Source organism: Manacus vitellinus, unplaced genomic scaffold (genome assembly GCF_001715985.3).
Source record: "Manacus vitellinus isolate BGI_N305 unplaced genomic scaffold, ASM171598v3 scaffold_67_pilon, whole genome shotgun sequence".
NCBI classification, from domain to species: Eukaryota; Metazoa; Chordata; class Aves; order Passeriformes; family Pipridae; genus Manacus; species Manacus vitellinus.
In genome coordinates this window covers 2411402-2424968 of record NW_021940737.1, presented here as the reverse complement: position 1 = coordinate 2424968, position 13567 = coordinate 2411402, and the positions used below count along the sequence as shown (strand labels likewise).

Below are 13567 nucleotides of genomic sequence, written 5' to 3'. Positions count from 1 at the left end.
GAAAAAGCCTAGTTGTTTTACTCATTTCCTGGGCAAAATGAAGAGCTGAAAGGTTTTCAGTGAGAAAACTGCTTAGGCTGCACTAAGCCAGATGTATATAGGGAATTCAAAGGGAATAAACACAACAGAATTTTCTTAGTTCAGTATAAAATAGTTGTATGGCGTATATGAAGAAAGCACTTGCCCCTTTAATCAGATGATCTCTAAGTTTTCCTGTAAATTTTCCAAATATCAGGTTTGCTTTTCCAAATAAATTTGTGTCATGAATAACAGGATAATCCATCAATAAAAAAAATCAAATATTAGCACTATGATTATAAATAAATACCTATAACACTAATTCGAAGGAAACGTTGACTTTAGTCCTTTTAGGACTAAATATATCCTTTTAGGACTAAATATATCCTTTTAGGATATATTGTGCTGGAAAAAGCCAACCAGTATGTAAGTTTTGAATCTGAGAAGGAGGATTCTTAAATAATGCATTAGCATAGCACATCAAATTACACCAGACTTCACAAGGAAAAATTCAGGCCTATTGAACTTTTGCTCCACAAATGAAAACTTCTTGATCCAAATAATGCATTATGAGTAAAAAGAACCCCTAAATAAATCAGCTTCCACTGACCCAGCTGCATCCAGTAGGTTTGCAAGTCATGGCACAGGATCCAGAGAGAGCAGCAGAATTCAAATAGCAACTGTGTGTGGCTGTTCCCCCCTGCACTCACATCTGGCAGGCTTGGAGTGTCTCTTACCCTACAGCAGGTTTTGTCAAATATGTATTAGAGAATACCTTAAAACATGTTTTTGCTGCATTCAGGCAGCTCAACAGATGACAATAACAACAGTATTAAAATAAAATATGCAGAGTAATCAAAATGGTTCTGAGTTTGTCTAATATGAATTAATAAGAATAGCTTTTGCCCTTTTTCATATCTTGATACAGCTTTTTGCACAGTGTATGAGGTCTCTAACTTACCAAGGAAACTTTCAGGCCATTACTGACAGGAAGGTGACACCCACTACAGAGGGGTGACCCACTCAGTCATTTGAGTGTCATTTATCTATTAAAAAAAAATAATTATAAAATGTAGCTACTCAGGGTCACTATTCCAACATAAAACCAAAAACCATTACTGTAGTGCCTCCAGCCACAGTTCAATTAAGAGACTGGAGAAGTAGATTATGTGCATATTTTTATATATATATATATATATATATATATGCATCCCTACACACAGGGCTAATTTAGGTGATACTTGCAGAAACAGCTTTCTGGACTCCCCAAAGGATGAATCTGCATCACAGATTTGTCTTCAGAACTTCCTGCATTTCCTAATGTCCTAGTGACAGGAAAGGAAGAGACTTGGCCTTTGAGTCAGTAAAAGTGTAACATGAGATAATTTTACAGCTACCAAGCAGGTTGGTTTTATTTGTTTTACTAAGCAGACAGACTACTTAGCTCTCACCTCTGAAACATATTATAAAAACTGTCTTATTTTACTATTGAGTAATTCAGGAGTTGTTCTGCTATTCCTTTTCCCTCCCATGACCCTGTTTAGCTCCATCACACAGTATCTGAAGCACTCTCCCCAGTGTTGGGTGTTCAGATGAACAATTAGCTGTATTACTTGCAAAAAAAAAAAAAAATCAGAAATTTAGAGAAATCAAGCTTGGAGCTGCTAAGTCCCTGATACCTCCCATGCAGTTTTCCCCAGGAGAGAGGATTAAAGTTACCAGGCTGAACAGCAGGCTTTTAACAGCTCATATCTGGATTTCCAGACCTACAACAAGGACTCTGCTGGATTTTTCCCTTCTTGAAATGACAGTTTCCCCTGGCACCCAAACACATTGCTGTGTTTCCTCAACTGGAAACAAACGAACAAAGAATCCAAATAGTCTGCTGAAAGGCTTATGGAAAAAAATAATTTCCACAGCCCCTTCCTGAGATGCAGTCTTTCTTTGCTGCGAGCCACAACAGCTTTTCACAGCAAAGACATCTCCTTTACCTGTTCCCTGAATTACTGCCTTCCCTCCAGCACACACGAACCAACCATCTGGAGTTCTCCCACACTGCCTTCCTTTAAAAGGCTACTTCTATTTCTGTGACATAAAATCCCTTCTAGAGCTCTCAAGGAGCTAAAAGTGAGACAGTCACCCCTTTGGAACTGTCTCAAACACAAACACATCTATTCTTCTCTGCAAACTCGGGACTTTTTTTCATGGCAGGGTGAAGATACCTTTTTGCACAGGGACAGAAGCATTTCACAAACTCTGCTGTCCTGCTACCGATCTGGAACATCCCAGTTCAAGATGATGTTTGACTCTGCATTCCCAGACAGGCAGTGGCAAAGACTGACAAAAGTGCCAGAATATTTCTAGGTTTCTAACAGCCACCATTGCTAAACCTGAGGCAAACATCCCTGCTCATCCCAGAAAAACTGTCCACTGTTATCCAGTGATTATCACACATTGGAAGTCTGGCATCTTCAGCAATCTTTTAAGTGAGGAAACAATTCCTTTTTCAACACCCAGTCTCGTTGTTTTCCCCCAAAATAACCTCTCCTCAACCTGTATTTATCATCGTATAGCATTCAAAGGGGAAGAGTACAGATGAGACCTCAACAAGCACAGCACCAAGTAGAGCAGAATAATTACCTCCTGTGCCTCACATCTGATGCTTTTGTTACTATTACCCAGAACAGGTTTTGTTTTGGTATCACTGTTTTAACTCTTAGTGTGATCTGCTTTAATACCCACTGGCCCAGAACTGCTTCATTCCCTGACAAGCTGATGCCCTGAACACTCAATCGGGTTTTCTCTTGCACATTTTACAGGGCCAGTCTGTTCCACCACCCAGACCACTAATGAAAACACTGAATAAATTCATAAACTTGATCACCAGACAGTGCTTTAACCAAGAAAACACCTCCCAAGTTTCCAATTAAGAACAACACGCAGGAAAAATTCTTCTGTTGTTACTTAGCTTTAGAGAATCTTAAAGCAAAGAAAACTTTAGTTAAAGTTTTTCTAGTATAAATCCTAGTTTAGTTCAGTCACCCTATTATGACAAAAAAACAGAGGTGGGAGGTTAGAACAGATTTCCAGAGGGCAAGATCAGAAAGTTACTGACTGTTCCTAAGTCTTACTTGCACCCCTCTGTTTTTAGCTCTGGTTCTTGTCAGGTGGGCTGAGGAAGACACTGAGATTTCCATTCAGACAGACCTGACACTCCTCACAGCACATCAACAAACACTTCAGGGCAGAGACACTTTCTCCAGGGCTGCTACAGGTGCAGTTTTTTTAACCAGCACAGCTTTAGGTGTTTTACAAAGTTCCAAACCACTGTGATTTTATACTGGTTATAAAATTATACAGAAGAATGTTATGTCAGTGTTTTCTTCCTTTGGGGCCAGAACTGACAACATTGTTGGCTAAACATGAAGGGGTCAAGAAATGCAGCTGGATGGGTGTGAGAGCAGCACCACAGCATCGCTTCAAAAGTCTTTATATTTATATAACAAATGAAAAACATTTAGAAAAGCTCCCCCCACCTATTCCACAGTTCATTTTTTTTTTTATTGATCCAGTCTTGAATAATGCTGCTTATTTGGTAACAGTATCAGGCAAAACCACGAGCAAGTGCCATTCTGCATTCCAATAAAATGAATTCAATAACGTTTTGCAATATATACATTTTATCCAGCTTCTGACATTAAAGGTCATCATGCCAATGAAAATTTTTAACAACACAATAAAATCCTTCAAATCGAAATGCTTATGAATGTAATTCAAGAGACCAGACAAGTTAATTTTTTGGAATTTATATCACTCATGTCCATAATAATTTTACATTTCACACTTCATGCTCTCAAATGTTACCCTAGAGAAGACTAAATCTTTTTTGCCACATATACTATTAAAGACACTAGCCAGGTTTATAGAGTTACAGAAGACTATAATAAGATGTAAAATTTAGTAGGTAATAAGTTATGACATTTGCTGACTAAAACATTATTCAGTCTACACCAATGTTTGATCCATTCAAATACAGTAAGTATTTGGATGTTATGTACTACCCATTTCATACACTTACAGTGCAAAATAAGTGACAATTTTTTTTCCTGAGCGTTTAGGAAATGAAAATCCTTTTTCTTTATCACTGATTACAGTCCATTTAAAATATACTCCTCATATACCTAGGTTTGTCAAGACTGTACAATTAAGACAGGCAAAAGTTTGTAGATATCAGAAGCCCAATCAGGAATCAGAAGGGTTACTGAACATCTCTAAAGTTTGTCCCTGTTTTTCAAGTCTAAGGATGTAACAGGATTATTTATAAATTCAGAAATTACATTTTTTTTCCCATTGAGCAAACGTTCCAAAATGTACAAACCACATGCCTTCCAAAACAGAGAAACAGCTGCTATTTAAACAAATTGCAATACATATTTCAACTTACTATTCTGTAGTTAATGTAATGCCCAGGGAGCTGTGCCTCCAACAGACATAAGAGAATAAAACTTTTAGGAATGCATTTTGGGCATTTTGTAAGGAAGCTGGATTCCTTACAAGTTCATCTTTCTGTCAATAGCTACAGACCATGAGTTTCTAATTCAATCTTCTCCTCTGTTTGCAATATATCAGGTTCAGCTGGAGGAACAGGTGGTCTGAGGATAATCTCTGGACCTCCACCATAGATTGACTGAAGAAAATTCCACGTTTCTTCAGATATTTGTCCAGAGTCTGCACCTGAAAAATTTTTAAAATTTAATTACTATTTAGAATAATTCTTTCATTATTTAAGTCCATAACAGATACAAAACCAAAAAAAAGAATATGGATTCAAATTTAAAACTGTAAGCTGCATTTGTGCTTTATCTTTGCACCAACTGCCAAACCCAATTATCTATTTTGTGTTAATTTTATCATTCTTGATTCTTACAACTACCTGCTCTAAATTATACATACTTGCATAAAACACAAGTTCTATAACAAACATCTTTTGTAATTCCTATCAGTGAAGCTGACAACTGGCAGCTCTTGGTCCTCAGGAAACAACAATTCTTCTTCTTATAAGGATATGGAGTCCCATCAATTACACAGCACAGTTCAAGGACTCAAGATTCTTTTTTCATCAGGAAAATTAATATTGATAGTAAAGAATAAAAGTAAGAGAACCACAGTGAAATTCTCCAAACCCCAGAGAGAAAGCATTATTATCAGGACAGTAACAGCCCCAGGAATGCTCCTTGTGTGATGGGTCAGTCCCATTTCTTCTTATTCACTGTTTAAGAGTCTTTGTTTATGATTCCATTCCTCTGAGGAATCCTAGAGGTCCATCTCAAGTCAGCATCCAACAAGCATTTCTGGTTTTCTGCAGCTTTTCACAGTGGCAAAGGACAAGAGAGCAGCAGCTCATCTCCCCTCCAGGTGTTAACACAGTGATCCTGCCTGACCCAGTGGGAGTGATTTCCTCACACTAACCCAGGCAGAGGTCAAAGTGCTCTTCTACCAGGTGGAACAACCTCTTCCTTAAGCAAAAACTTCAGCATCCTCATGGTAAAGGGAAGGAGGGAGAGAAAGAGAGGGAGGAGAGAGAGAAGCCATAACAAAGGGACTTCTCCCCCTACCTCCTGTACTTCTCTGTCCTCACCACCTGCTCCAGTGGTGCCTACTACTGTACTTTGCCCATTAAAAGTTCCCAAAGAGGACAGGTACAAAGAGCTGCACATTTGTTTACCTGCACTAACTCAACCTTGCAAAGCTTCATCTGCAAGAAGTGTTGAGAAAACCCTGATCAAGCCAAGTGTTCCAAAGCCAAAGCACACTCCCCATTCCCATGTTACTCTGCACCTCCCACACTCTCTCATCAGCACTTGGATTAACCTGTTAGAGGTACTAATTCTTTATTTCAAGAATAAGCTGGTCCCCACAAAATGGGCACAACATAAATTCACTAAAAATTGCCATTTTACGGCACCAATAAAAAAAATACATTTCCAAATTTCAGCAAATACACAAGGAGCCCAAAGCTGCAGCAATGTTGGACACCTACCTTGTTTTAGCACAGCATTCCCACATTTTGTCACTGCAATCTTAGCATTATCAATGGGACCTGGAGGATCTAGTGCGACAGAAGAAATATTAAAATTGGGAGAGCTGAAAACAAACAGCAGGTTGGAGGTTCTGTTTCCAAATGGAAGGAGAAACAGCTCATTTGTTTACTGCTTGTTCTTGTACTGCTTAACAGTATGTTCTAAGTTGTTAAAAACTAATCAGATTTTTAATTAGGAGCAAGTTTTTCAAAGCATTCATGACTGCAGTAAGTCTTCAAGCAACATAAACCACAAATTAATCCTAATTCTTACCCCTAGCAAAGTTGTCCTAAAGCAGACTCAGACAAGGCTGTAGGACATTTTATCAGTGTTTCCATTTTAAAACTTTAAAGGCATCTAAAGTGAGCTAAAGTGACATTATCACAGTGTAACTGAGCTATCTATGAGTTTAGGCTGTGACACGAGGTCACCTTTCCTCCAGAAATTATCTGTCAGTTTGCACAGCAAAATCCACCCCCTTGTACGTAGGTACAATTTTCCTGCTGCAGCAAACAATGAACATTCTTTCCACAACTACCCCATTATCCCCCTGCTGTGAATTGTTTCTCTGTACTTTGGTTCCTGGGTGTATCTGTAACCTGTAAAACCCGTGTCTTACATGTTTCAGAGCTTTCACTGCCTTCTCTGTCTGTCCTTCTACCAAAGCAGGAACAACTTACTTCAAGAAACAACTCCAAGACAGCAAAACCCCAAACATCACCTGTGTTCTGGAATGGAGCACAACTTACCACTGTCTTTACCCTTCACAAATGCTTCCCATTCTCTGAACCAGTGCATACTGATGCAGTAAAATGTTGATGGAGATTCTTCTTCTTGGAATGCTCTATTAAGCTAAAAGGAAAAAAAAAATTGCTGTTTTCTCTTTTTTTTTCTTTAAACTACTGAATTCTGTAATTATTAACAGCATAACATTACACTGTTGTAGAACATTTTAAAATAAAATAGCGTTTTGAAAGAGTTTCTCCATGATTTTATGGAAGGTTCTTTGTGTGATGAACTGTATCTTCATCTAGGTTTGTTCTTCCCCTAATGTTTTGAGCAGGTGACAGAGCAATTCCAACCAAGGAATGGTGATCTAATGCACTGGGGCTTTTCATGACTTACAGATCTTTTTACAATGCTATTCAGAAACGAGCAAAAAGTCACTTAAACCTTTAAACCCATGATCTTTTTAGCTCTGTAGTAATACAGCTACACCTCCCCTTTGAAGTCATGAACCTAAAGCATCAACACAACTTCTTAAGGTTTCAGATGGAGCAAGTTTTGCAATCATCCCCTAAAGCAATCTCTGGAGAGGACATTAGAATTTTCTGTGTACTAACCAGTAACAACACTTGCACACCAGTGCACACAGACCCACTGTTTATACTGGAAGGATACTGACTGCTAAAGCAAATGAGGTTGACTCAATGTGGTTAATAATAATTACTGACCAGTGGTAACCCAGAGGGAAGAAAAATCAATTATTAAAAATTTCAAACAGCAGTTAAAACATGGGAAAGCTAAGACACCATCTCTGAAGTGTGATTAAAGGACAAACAGGACTGAAAGAACAGACTCAATTCAATTTTTCTTCCCCTCATGAATTCAGATAACAGAAATGGGACTCCAATACCTCTGCATTTATTTTCACTGAAAACTTCAGAGCACACTTTTGGTTTAAGAATAAATCCCTACCACTGGTTATTTTACCACTCAGACTCAAGCTCATAATCATCTAACTCATGGAAAATACAGTAGCTCCTTGATAGTAATTTTACAGATCCATATTTACTTCACACTGAACTACTTAGGTTTATGTGCCCAATGGCTTTTTTAAAATTAGAACTAAAGGTTATGATTACATTTGTGTTGGCACAGTATTATTGCACTTAAGCCTTATCAGATTGCACAGAACAGACCACTGGCAGTGTATAAAGAACAACTGCTCACGTGGTTGCACTGTTTCCACACTGTAAAAAAGCAATTTAAGAAACACATTAAAAGTGGATTTCCATATAAACAGTTATCTGGGATATCACAAGAACATTACTGCTGCCATTAGGAAAGAAAGGATTGTGTACAGGTATACAGATATGTAATAAAGCCCATTTGTTATGGGAATCTCCTGTGCAGTTCTGGTAATGCCCTGGGTCAAGTCATCAATGCTGGGTGATGTCAAAGAGCAGAATGGAGAAGTGTTTACTTTTTTACCCGAATAAACATTTCCAATTCATTTTTCCTCCTTTTTTCAATTCTTTCAGACTCTATTTGGCAGGTATGACAAACATACAGATGGTTAACAGCTGGGCCTCCTCCATATCTGCAGTAAAAGTAAAAAACCCAACATTAATCCTGTGAAAAATACCATGTTCAGCCATAACAAGTCATACCTCTTCTATACCTAACAGATTACTCTCAAGATCTGGAGCACCCCACAATCTCTGGGACTTTTCTATCACATGACTTAAGTTTGACATCTTCTTAGAGATATTCACAGACAAGGGAGATCAACGAGAAGTTCAAAAACATTTTCCTTCAGAAACAACAAATACTTTTGCATGCAGAAAATGAATAATGGGAGAAAAATTCACTATATACAGGAAAAGTGGAAATAAGCTGCAAACAGCATTGGTTTTATTTAAAATTTTAAAATATCAATACAAAATTTAAAAAATCGACCCTTTAGATGTAGTGTTTAGGTAGCAGGAAATTAACAGCTAAAAATATTTAATGCAAGGGCAATGTAGAGTCTTTTAGGTCATCAGCAAAGCTCTTCTGCAGCTTTTTGTCACTCTAAAAGGAGCTTGTAAGAATTCCCCCTTTATAAGCAAGCACTTAAACCTGCCCAACATTAAAAAGCACGGAGTACTTGTCCAGAACACTCAGATATAAGTTATTTGGGAGCAGCACTGGCAGCTGAGGCCATGGGTTCAAAGCCAACAGAAAAGAAAAGCTGTCTCCAGCCAAGAAGAGAACAGGAAGCTGCTACAGAGAGCTCTTTCAAAACACCTCTTGCAAAGGGGACTTTTGCTGACCTACTTTGGTTATTTTGTACATACCATACGTGTTTATTGGTTTAATATTGAAGTGCTGCCCCAATAACACACCACTCTGTGGAGCCTTTTAGCACTGTTTTGCACAAGAAAATTAAATAAATTGGCTGTTTGCAAGCCCTTCACTCAGCTTTGTGCCTGGAGTGTTTTTTCTTTCCTCAGCCACTAATTCTGAGGTCTGATGTTGCTGCTTGGAACATTTATTTGCTCTCAAACCGCAGCACTGGAGTTTTTTTCCAATTATGGTTCCAAAGTTACCTGCTATACAGATTATCCCATATATTTTGAGGTAGCATTACAACCAGGTCCTCTATGAAGTTGGCTTTGTGTGGAGGAACACCTGCAGAAGGAACAAAAACAAGCAAGAAAATCAAACAATCAAAAAGACCTGTGGATTTTTCGTGGGGGTGAGGAGACTGTTAGAAATCCCCAAAGAAATAAAAAATAGAAGCTTTCAATGAATTCAGAGAAATCACAAGTTTTATCCCAGCATAATCTATTACTGTATTTACAAAGACCGCTCTTAAATTTTAGTCTTTTATGAAGCTGAAAAGTTCATAAAAAGCAGGAGCAAACTACATGAATGGTAAAAATTAAAGAGCCAGAATGCATTTTAGACACTGATTTCAAAAAGCTTAGGGTATACAGTTCAAATGTTAGTTATTAAATATTTTGTTTATGCATGTAAACACATCAACAAAATGTCTATTCAAAATTCAAGTATTTTGCTTGGTGTAATTAATTTTTATTAACATTTAGCACAAAATAAAATGTTTATGCTCCTATACCCAATATACAGCATTACTACTCAATTTTCACACTGCTATGCACTGGATACTCTGCATCAGACCAATTTCTTATTACACAGCTTTCAAACCTTCTTGTTGCTTCTAGCACAGAGCTGAGAAAAATATTTAAATTGGTAGCTGAAAGCATTGAGGAGGATGATGTAGTGACAGGATTTTTAAAAATGGGAAAACACTCGTTTAGGAGGCAAGCAGATAAGCCAAGCTGATCCTCTTCAAGAATGAAGGAAGTTTAAAAACAGAATCAAACATGCAGAGAAAAGAAAAAAAAATAGGATAACTTCATACAGTATAATTTCCAATTAGTCAGCTACTAACATAAGACAAATAATTTACTTAGAAGTTATAATTTACCTAAGAAGTTATAATATGAACTTACCATAGTCAAATTCCTTTCACTAAAAGAAGTGTACACCCTGTTTATAGCCAAAGCTGACAAATTGTTTTTTAATGATTCTCATTGACAGACTCACCTCCATGCATACAGAGAAAGTCATTATTTGAAATTGGTCCTGGCTCTGCAAAAGTCTTGAATTTGTTTAACCACTGCCTGGAAACGTAGAACTGCAGCAGGCTCGGCTCCATCATGTTCAGCAGGCTCGATATCCTCCGTCTCTCCCTCTGTGCTTCTTCACTGCTCTTCCTGTCACCAACACACAAATCATTAAATAGATACATCTCCTTGGGTACAGTGCAGGTAACTTAGTTTTGAAAAGAAAACTCTGCCTTCAAGTAAATTACCTTGAAAATCCTTTAAAGTTTACGCAGCCCAAGAGCACAGGAGAAGGGCTGTGCCCATCTGCCCATTTCCTCCACGCTGCTTTTGAGATAAAGCTCTGCTAGCTGCACTCCTTGGGCAGATGTTCCTCACTTACCTTCAGAGGTTAAGGTTAAACAGGAATTAGATCAGCTAATTCCCCTACTTTTCCTGTGTCCCCCTGCTTTTCTCATTGAAACTGTTGCTGCTGTACAAGTGGAAGTAACTCTGCCCTCCTGTTTTAGACTGTAGAGAATCTCTCTTCTCCAAAAGCAGGTCTGAACCTTTCGTTCCATCCTCCAAAACTCTGAACTCAAACTTGACTCAGCATCACAAAAAAACTGAGCCACCTCAGTTAATTTATGGTGTGAAAGTTGAGTCCAATACTAAACAGAAAAGCTTCAGGTAAAAATATGCCTCTAGTGACAAGGCTATTTACAGTACAGCAAAACAAGATTAAAACAGTAGGAAAAAAACAAATGCTGTGATCAAAAGGTGTGTTTAATACTGTGTATTTCGTTACTCTTTAGTTTCTATTCTGTTAGCAATAAATTTTAATATTAATCCTCATGTCAAGTCTCTTTTGCCTGTTGTGAAACCTCTCTCATCTTTTAGCAATTTTGTGTGAGTTTTAAAAATTGGGCCACAGTAAACCCATGACACCATTTAAAATACATTACCTGCTCAAAGTCAGATCAAATTTATTTAACAAAACTCTTAAAAGTTTGATAGTGAAATCCCTTAAACTGAAGATGATGATAATAACATGACTTCTCACCTTTCAATTTTCAAGAACAAGACTAGTTTATAAATTCCCTGAAATTAAATTGCAGCACAGGAAAACCTCTGTTGTTCCACATCCCAATCTGATAAAGACTTTGCATGATTCCATCCAGAGCTCCAACAGTTAAAAACCTTCCATGGGGAAAACCTCCCCTTGAGCAGAATTCCCTTCCTCTAACGGAACACAAGGTAACTGGTGGCAAGTTCTAAGTGTTGCTTGAAGTTCTCTTTCCATTTCTCTCATTGTGCTTTTTTTGTGCAGGTTTAATTTTCATTTTAAATTCCCTTAATCCTAAGGATTAAGTTTCTCTCCAGCATGGGCTTTTCTGGTTGGTCAAATTGTTCCATAATAATTCTTGTGGGGCAGCTGATTCCTGAAAGCTGCCTCTCTGCTTAAAAAGTTAGTTACATACCTGACTTAGAGAGGTATGATCATACTTTAAAGTTCTTACCTGTAGAAGAGAACATAGGCTTCTGCATTTTGCACTGTGGATTCTGATACTTCTGTGACACTCTGGTCATCAAATTCATACCACAGGTTATTTAAATTGTTGCGACAGTAAGCTATGTAATGGCCACCTAGAGTGGTAGAAGCAAGAGTTATTAAAAAGGGTCTAGAGTTGCCCATTTTACCCTGCAATACATGGAAAGAAAGTAAGTCCTAAAAAAAAACCAACCAAAAATTCAAGTTTCAAATAGGAGAAACACAGAATCATTAGCAGACACAACTTGGATATCAACTTCTTTCAAACTCATAATCAGCTTTTTTGTCTGTATTTCTATCAGTTTGAACACCACTGCTTTCAGCATGTTCTTGAACTCTTCAAGCAGTTTGTTGTCTAATGCAGTCCTGAACCATGATATTCAGAGTAAGACTGAACAATTAACCCAAATCAGTTCCCACAATGAACTCTTTGCAAGTCTTTGTGTGCTTTCTATTATAAAGCAGCATAGATGTGGAACAGCTACATGATATCACCACCATTATTTACTGTGTTTTGAAGATTATTTATCATATATTTTAAATTATTACTATTTTTAAATACATATTTAGCTGCCAGTAGGTAAATAATCAAGTATGTGCTAAACTGACTATGTGAAGCACCATTTAGCAAGCACCTAGAAAAAGAAAGAAAAAAAATTCATCCAAACAATGGATATCTCAAGTTTGAGAAATATGAGGGGGTAACTTCTACAATAATGTATGAAGTTACTGGCTTAAAACATCGCTTTCTCCTGTTTTCCAAAGCTTATAAATATTAAAAGCATCTCAGCAGACATGACCTTGACATGCAGCAATAATATGTTTATTCAGCTACTTGTATCACTACCCACATATAGCAGTTCCTGCCTGTTTTGGGGTTAAATGGCAGCAGTAATTTTTAAAAAATTACTGACCTCTCTGTGATGCTTTGTAAACCCTTTCCAAAAAAGTAATGCATATAAGTGTAAGTAAGGCACATTATCTATTTACCCTCCAGGATATGGAACCACCCTTAAAGGGAAGTGCTGATGTGAGTTTTAACTGCAAAGGCAAAGCAATGGAGCTCATACTCACTGCTGGCAGTTCCATGGTGGCAGATGACAGACAGGAGATCGTAAGTCACGATTTGAGCTGGACTGTCCTTCGCAAGGAAAGGCTGAAGATCGAGGCCTTCCAAGGGGAAGGACACGTGGGTCCCAATTTTTGTGGAAAACATAAGTTCATGTCTAAATCTTTTGAGGTGAATGCACAATATCTGTAAGAAGGATTGACAGATTCAGTCAAGAACTACACACGGTATTTGATATTAAATAACTGAACTGCGCATGCCATCTTTTCCTTTTATCATCCCAAGAATACTTTTCCCAATGACCTGAAGCAACACGAGCTCTGGTGTTCCACAGATTATTTTTGTTGGTAATCAGTTGTGTCTACTAACACTGATCACAGATTCATAGAATCAACCAGGTTGGAAAAGCCCTCTGAGATCATCAAGTCCAGCCCTTGCTGGACCAACCTCGCTGTGGTTCCCAGCCCATGGCACTGATGCCACATCCAGTCTGTCCTTAAACACCTCCAAGGAT

The 13567-nt window shown here is 37.8% G+C and overlaps 1 protein-coding gene across 4 annotated transcripts in view; it reads right to left on the bottom strand.

Annotated features, from left to right (window-relative positions):
- Positions 1-3557: 3557 nt before the first annotated feature.
- Positions 3558-13567, bottom strand: part of USP33 (ubiquitin specific peptidase 33) — a 32107-nt gene continuing 22097 nt past the window's right edge. For 3 of the 4 annotated variants that reach the window (XM_018083777.3, XM_018083779.3, XM_018083780.3), the window contains exons 17-24: positions 13059-13239; positions 11953-12079; positions 10434-10603; positions 9413-9494; positions 8313-8421; positions 6848-6950; positions 6059-6127; positions 3558-4752 (exon numbers count right to left, since the gene is read on the bottom strand). In XM_018083777.3, the coding sequence (XP_017939266.1) occupies positions 4595-4752; positions 6059-6127; positions 6848-6950; positions 8313-8421; positions 9413-9494; positions 10434-10603; positions 11953-12079; positions 13059-13239 (999 nt within the window). In that variant the 3' untranslated portion in view covers positions 3558-4594. Of the gene's footprint in view, positions 4753-6058; positions 6128-6847; positions 6951-8300; positions 8422-9412; positions 9495-10433; positions 10604-11952; positions 12080-13058; positions 13240-13567 lie in introns of those variants that run through there. The other variant, XM_018083781.3, reaches the window with a different exon arrangement.